Source organism: Sapajus apella, unplaced genomic scaffold, assembly GCF_009761245.1.
Source record: "Sapajus apella isolate SASKATOON/1434 unplaced genomic scaffold, GSC_monkey_1.0 scaffold173, whole genome shotgun sequence".
In the NCBI taxonomy this organism is placed as follows: Eukaryota; Metazoa; Chordata; class Mammalia; order Primates; family Cebidae; genus Sapajus; species Sapajus apella.
The window spans coordinates 1,641,936-1,648,500 of NW_022437113.1; the positions used below are offsets into that span (position 1 = coordinate 1,641,936).

General features: G+C 55.7%; 1 protein-coding gene across 2 annotated transcripts; it reads left to right on the forward strand.

Annotated features, from left to right (window-relative positions):
• Nucleotides 1-1,206: 1,206 nt before the first annotated feature.
• Nucleotides 1,207-4,182, forward strand: BST2 (bone marrow stromal cell antigen 2). Of its 2 annotated transcripts, none has more exons than XR_004265348.1 (5): nt 1,207-1,638; nt 2,449-2,524; nt 2,849-3,025; nt 3,219-3,363; nt 3,868-4,182. XR_004265348.1 is itself a non-coding variant. In XM_032267936.1 (5 exons), the coding sequence occupies exons 1-4, from the start codon at nt 1,336-1,338 to the stop codon at nt 3,346-3,348; spliced, it is 570 nt and encodes a 189-aa protein (XP_032123827.1). In that variant the 5' UTR covers nt 1,207-1,335; the 3' UTR covers nt 3,349-3,363; nt 3,868-4,182. The 2 variants fall into 2 exon arrangements, 1 of the variants encoding a protein (XP_032123827.1); XM_032267936.1 differs by having other exon boundaries at nt 2,849-2,909.
• The last annotated feature ends 2,383 nt before the right edge of the window (nt 4,183-6,565 follow it).

Sequence of the window (6,565 nt, forward strand, 5' to 3'; positions counted from 1 at the left end):
GGCGCGTGCCTGTAATCCCAGCTACTCAGGAGGCTGGGGCAGGAGAATTGCCTGAACCCAGGAGGCGGAGGTTGCGGTGAGCCGAGATCGCGCCATTGCACTCCAGCCTGGGTAACAAGAGTGAAACTCCGTCTCAAAAAATAATAATAATAAAAATAAAAATAAATAAATAAATAAAAATAAAAATGCAAATACAAAAAATATTAGTTGGGTGTGGTGGCCCGCACTTGTAGTCCCAGCTACTGGCGAGGCTGAGGCGGGAGAATCAGTTGAATCTGGGAGGTAGAGTCTGCAGTGAGCTGAGATTGCACCATTGCACTCCAGCCTGGGTGACAGAGTGAGACCTTATCTCAAAAAGAAAGAAAGAAAGATCCTCACTATTATCTTCCCATCCATCTGTCCCGAGCCACAGGCCTGGCAGGTGGTGTGTGCATCCATTGAGCACCTACTGGATATCAAAGCGCTTTACTGGCACCTCCTCCCTCGCCCGTCCTGGAGGCTGGCCCTGTTATTGTTCCTTTACAGATGAAGAAGCAGGCTCAGAGAGTTTACCTGGCATCCTGGAGTCGCAGGAGCACTTTTTCTGGAAGTAGGAGCCCGTTTCCTGCCTGTGCCAGGACAGAAACCAATATTGTTTGTTGGCTGGGGCGTCCCCTGGTGGCCCAATGCAGAACTGCAACCTGGTCCGTGTATGCCTGTGGGGTCTCCCAGCTTCCGGCTGGCTCCAGTCTCACCTCCTGTTCACACACCCTCCATGGCTCCCATAGTCCCCTCGGTGGGGACAGGGGCACTGAATGAAGCCCTGCTCATCACCACGGAGACACCTGAACACAAAACCTCATCTCTAGGGTCAGGCCCAGGCCCTGCCCCCCCACTCCACCACTCAACTGTGTAACCTCAGTTTCCCCAGGTGAGGACTGGACCAGCGATCATGGCCTCTGCCTCTTCAGGTCATGGTACAGATGAATGCAGGCTGGCATGGCCTAGGCACCCAGTAACTCACAGGAGAGGTGCAGGGACTTGAGATGGAGTGTCCCAGGCAGCCACAGCTTCCCTACTACAGGAGGTCTGGCTGGCACCCAATTGGGAAGGGCCCAAGGCCTTTTAAAGCAGGTTTAAAAAAAAGCCCATCTCCTCTCTGGGAAACTGAAACTAAGAGCCTAAGAATCCTCTGCCTGTAGGTGCCCGCCCCCCAGAACTGCTGCTAAGGGTGCTTCCTGGAACTTGCTATTGGTCAGGAGGGCTTCTATGCTAATAACCACGAGGCCCGCCGAAGATTCCAGCACCCTCCTCTAACTCCAGGCCAGACTCCCTCCAGCTATTGGGGAGATCTCGATGGCACCTCCTTTGTTTCACTACCCCCTAGTGCCCATGGATGACTTTCTGAAGCATGAGAGGAGGGAGCGCTGTAAGCTTCTAGTGGGGATAGTTGTGGTGCTCCTTGTCATAGCGGTTGTGACTTTGGGGGTGCTCCTGATCATCTACGTCACAAGGGCCAACAGTGAGGACTGCCAGGCGGGCCACCGGGCAGTGATGGAGTGTCGAAATGTCACCCATTTCCTGGAACAACAGCTGACCCGGGCCCAGGACGGCTTCCGGGATGCTGAGGCCCAGGTCGCCACCTACAACCAGACTGTGGTAAGCATCTCAATTCCTTTGGATGGCCTAGTGCTGGGGGGCGGGGAGCCGAGAAACTCTCCCCAGAAATCTGACACAGGGTGGGTCTTCAGGGAGATGCAGGGGAGGTCTTGAAACTGTTCCAGGGTCCCCACGTCAAGAGACCTAGGTTTACCTATCAGGGTTTGGGGCCTTCTGACCCAGCCCGGGACACTGGTGTAGGGGCAAGGGGTTAAAAGTCCCCAGAGCCCCCAAATCAGGGACCTCAGTATCCCCACTGGGACTTAGGTGAAGTTATAAATTCTTTCCAGGGTGCTGGTATGGGGGGGCTTAAAACTCCTCGTGGGCACCAGTCCTGGGGGAGTAGGAATCCCTGTTCAGGGTTGAATGGGGACCTCGCCAGACTCTGAAAAAGGAGGCTCTTGAAATTTCCACTTCATCCCCGAGAAACTGAAATCTATTCACCCAGCTCCCGATATGGGGGCTCTTGAAACTGTCACTGGGCATGTCACTTGGGCTGGGAAGTCCCACTGCGTTCTGGATTCGGTAGGGCCCTCTAACTTTTCTTGGGCCATCTGGAAATGTCTACTAAAGTTTGGTTATCTAGAGCCTCCAAGTTGCCATGTGGAGGGGGGACTTACACTCATATGGGTGGCGCTGGGTGACAGTGTGGCTGTTCTTCAAGTTTAAAGATCACGGTTCAGAAGAGGGTTGGAAGAAAACCTGAAAAGCGTTTGCATTTAAGCCCCAGGACCTAGGGAGGAGGTCCAGGTCCCAGGGGCAACAGCCCAGGGCCAGAACCCCAGATTCTGACCCTTCCCTCTGTCCTAGATGACCCTAATGGTTTCCCTGGATAAGGAGAAGGCCCATTCCCTGGATGCGGAGAAGAAAGTGGAGGAGCTTGAGGGTAAGGAAGAGGGAAGGGAAGGGGCTAGGGAAGGGTAAGTCAGGAATGGAAGAGAGGGTGGGGGCAGGTAGACCAGAGTTGGAGGTTGGGGTAAGGGGGAGGTCCTGGCTGGGCGCGGTGGCTCACGCCTGTAATCCTAGCACTTTGGGAGGCTGAGGTGGGTGGATCACCTGAGGTCAGGAGTTCAAGACCAGCCTGGCCATCATGGTGAAACCCCATCTTAAAAAAATAAAAGGGAGGCGGAGGTCCTGTCCCAGAGTGGGGCAGGGCCAGAGCCTGACCACGTGCTGACTCGCCCCTGATTGTGTCCTCACACTCCACCAGGAGAGATCACTACATTGAACCAGAAGCTTCAGGACGCCTCTATGGAGGTGGAGCGATTGAGGTCAGAGATAACCTTACCCTCTGCTACCCTCCACCCGCCACACTCCTCTCACCCCCACATTCCTACCCCAAGACCGAGGATCTCCTTGGCTCCCAAAATCCCCATTGCCCCAAGGGGTAAGGTTTGAGTCCCACAAAAGGACAACTTAGCCCCTAGGGTCACAGAGCCCTGGGTGGCGGCCGTCCATTCCCTCCTCAGGGACTTGGATTGGGGCGGTGCGGGGGGAACTCCGGGGGGCGATGGACTTACAGGGAGGGCGGCAGGAGCCAGGTGGGGCAGCTGCCTGATTTGCCCCTGTCTGTACCGCAGGAGGAAAAACCAGGACTTAAGCGCGAGAATCGCGGAGCAGGACTCCGCCAGCTCCCTGAAGGACACCAGCTCCGCGGCGGCGCCCCCGCACCTGATTCTGCTGCTGGGCCTCGGCGCTTGGCTCCTCTGAGATCCCGGGAAGCCGATCAGTGAGAAGGGGGCGGCGGCCCCGGGAGGGAGAAGAAAGCTGGGGAAGGGGAACAGGGAAGCAGGGACTTCGAGGTCTAGAAAGAGTGGCTGCAGGGGAGGGGACTGGGCGCAGAGGAGAGGGATCTTGGGGAGGGAAGGGGAATCCGGTGAGAAGAGAAGGGTGCCCCGGAGCGGGGCGGGGCTTACAGCTGAACGGGGCGGGGCTATCAATGGGAGGGAAGGGGAATCCAGTGAGAAGAGAAGGGTGGCCCGGAGCGGGGCGGGGCTTACAGCTGAACGGGGCGGGGCTATCAATGGGAGGGAAGGGGAATCCAGTGAGAAGAGAAGGGTGCTCCGGAGCGGGGCGGGGCTTGCAGCTATGTGGGCGGGGCCATCAATTGGGGCGTGTCTATCGACGGAGGGCGGGGTATATAAATGGCGGGGGGCGGGTCTATCGATGGGGGCGGGGCCAGTGTCTGCTTCCTCGAGTCGGCCCTTAGTGTCTCTTCTGGTCCTTCAGGCACAGCTTGGAAGGGCCGGTTCCTGCTCAGCTTTTCGCTTGGATAATCCCGTGATCTCATCGGTTCTGGGAGGGTCATGGGGCAGCAGGTCTGGAAGGGCCCTGGGGCAGTCCTGGGTGTGGGGACACAGAGCTGCCTCCCTCCAGAGCCGGGCAGGGAATGATTCCCTCCTCTTGTCTCCCGCCCTGAGTTTGGGCATGGGGTGCGGTAGGGTAGCACCTGCTGCCTAATACGGTTTTTTTTGGGGGGAGGTGCTTTTTTCTGGAGTCTTTGAGCTCCAAAAATAAACGCTTCCTTTGGGGGTGCATACCTTACTTGAGTTTCTGGAGTGTCATTGTGTTAGTCCCCAAGCGTCTGGGGCCTCCCCTGCAGGTGACGGTGGATCCCCGTTGACGTCAACACCTCGCCTTCCCTGCCCCAGGGCGTTTTCAGGAGCCCACGGAGTTCGGGCAGGCACCACCCCAGTTCCTCCCAGCCCTCTTCTCTGCTGGGATCCACGTAAGGATGGACTACGCACCCTCATCAGGACTCACCCTTTTCCCGGTGTTATATTCTCATTTCCTCCCTACAGCCTTTCCTGATGCCTGGGGCTCCAGGGAGGAAACTGAGGCTGTATCTGAGAGAAACCTTGTCTTGCTTCCCTCCCGCCTGCAGAAAATGCTGGGCTGGGATTTAAACCGGGATCTGTACACCCATACAGGCGATAACTTCGTCAGAAATTTCCCCCTCCTTCATCCCCCAAACTCTCTTTTTCTTTTTTGAGACAGAGCTTCACTCCTGCTACCCAGATTGGAATGCAATGGCGCAGTCTCGGCTCACCACAGCCTCTGCCTCCTGGGTTCGAGTGATTCTCCTGCCTCAGCCTCCCCAGTAGCTAGGATTACAGGCATGCACCACCATGCCCAGCGAATTTTTTTGTATTTTTAGTAGAGACACAGTTTCTCCATGTTGGTCCGGCTGGTCTCGAACTCCCGACCTCAGGTGATCCACCTGCCTCGGCTTCCCAAAATGCTGGGATTACAGCCATGAGCCACCAGCCCCCATTTTTTTTTAAACAGAATTTTTCGGCTGGGCACAGTGGCTCGCACCTGTAATCCCAGCACTTTGGGAGGCCGAGATAGGTGGATCACGAGGTCAGGAGCTCAAGACCAGCCTGGCCCACATGGTGAAACCCCATCTCTATTTTTGAAAAAAGAAAAAAAAAAAAGAATTTTTCTCTGTCGCCCAGGCTGGTGTAGAGTGGCGAAATCTCGACTGACTGCAACCTCTGCTTCCTGGGTTCAAGTGATTATCATGCCTCAGCCTTCCGAGTAGCCGGGATTACAGGACTGCACCACCATACCCAGCTAATTTTTGTATTTTTAGTGGAGACTGGGGTTTCATCATGTTGGCCAGGCTGGTCTCCAACTCCTGACCTACCCACCTTGCTCTCCCAAAGTGCTGGGATTACAGACATGAGCCATCGCACCCGGCTCCATTCGCCAAACGCTTACTCATTCTGCAGTACCCAGCCCTGGGAACTCCTCCCCCAGAGAGTCTCTCTGCTTCTTCACAGCTGAGGGCTGCAATCCCAACAGACCTTTCGCCTACCTTGTTGGTCCTTGAAGGCCCCATAGTCACTTCCCTCTCTGTTATCTTCCTTCCTCCAAGTTCTCTCGGAAGCCCAGCTATTGTTTCTGCAACTGCAACTTCCTGTTTGCAGTAATGGGGCCAGAAGCCCCTTGTCCCAGACTTCTGCACTGTCCTCAGTCCCATAGTCCCTGGCCCAGATGGTCAGTGGGATTCAAAAAAAAAAAAAAAAAAAAAAAAAAGCCGGCCAGCCTCGGTGGCTCATTGGCTCATGACTATAATCCCAACACTTTGGGAGGCCAAGGCGGGCGGCTGGATCACGAGGTCAAGAGATTGAGACCATCCTGGTCAACATGATGAAACCCCATCTCTACTAAAAATACAAAAAAAATTAGCTGGGCATGGTGGCACATGCCTGTAGTCCCAGCCACTTGGGAGGCTGAGGCGGGAGAATTGCTTGAACCCAGGAAGCGGAGGTTGCGGTGAGCTGAGATCGTGCCATTGCACTTCAGCCTGGGTGACAAGAGCGAAACTCCGTCTCAAAAAAAAAAAGCCCTCTGGCCAGTCACAGTGGCTCATGCCAGTAATCCCAGCACTTTGGGAGGCCAAGGCTGGTGGATCACTTGAGCTCAGTTCGAGACCAGCCTGGCCAACATGGTGAAACCCCATCTCTATTAAAAATACAAAAAATTAGCTGGGGGTGATGGCACGTGCTATGGTCCCAGCTACACAGGAGGCTGAGGCAGGAGAATAGTTTGAACCTAGGAGGTGGAGGTTGCAGTGAACTGCGATTGAGCCTCCACACTCCTGCCTGGGCGACAGAGTAAGACGGCTTTAAAAAAAAAAAAATAGGCTTCCACCTCTCTCAGGGAGAGGGTCCCCAAATACCTCCCCTGCCCCAGGCCCCCCGGGCCCTGTCGCCCTCACTTCCCCTTGCTCACCGCCTCCACCTTTCCTTGTGCCATCCTCCTTTTTGCCCCAAGGCCTTTGCCCAAGCTCCGCCTGCTGCCTGGAGCGCCCGTTCCCCACTCCCAAGGGTCTCAGCCTCAGCACTGTTGGTGGTTTGGGCTGGATGGTTCTCTGGGTGGGGACCAAACTGGTGGATTGTGGGATTTTTTTTTGCTTTGG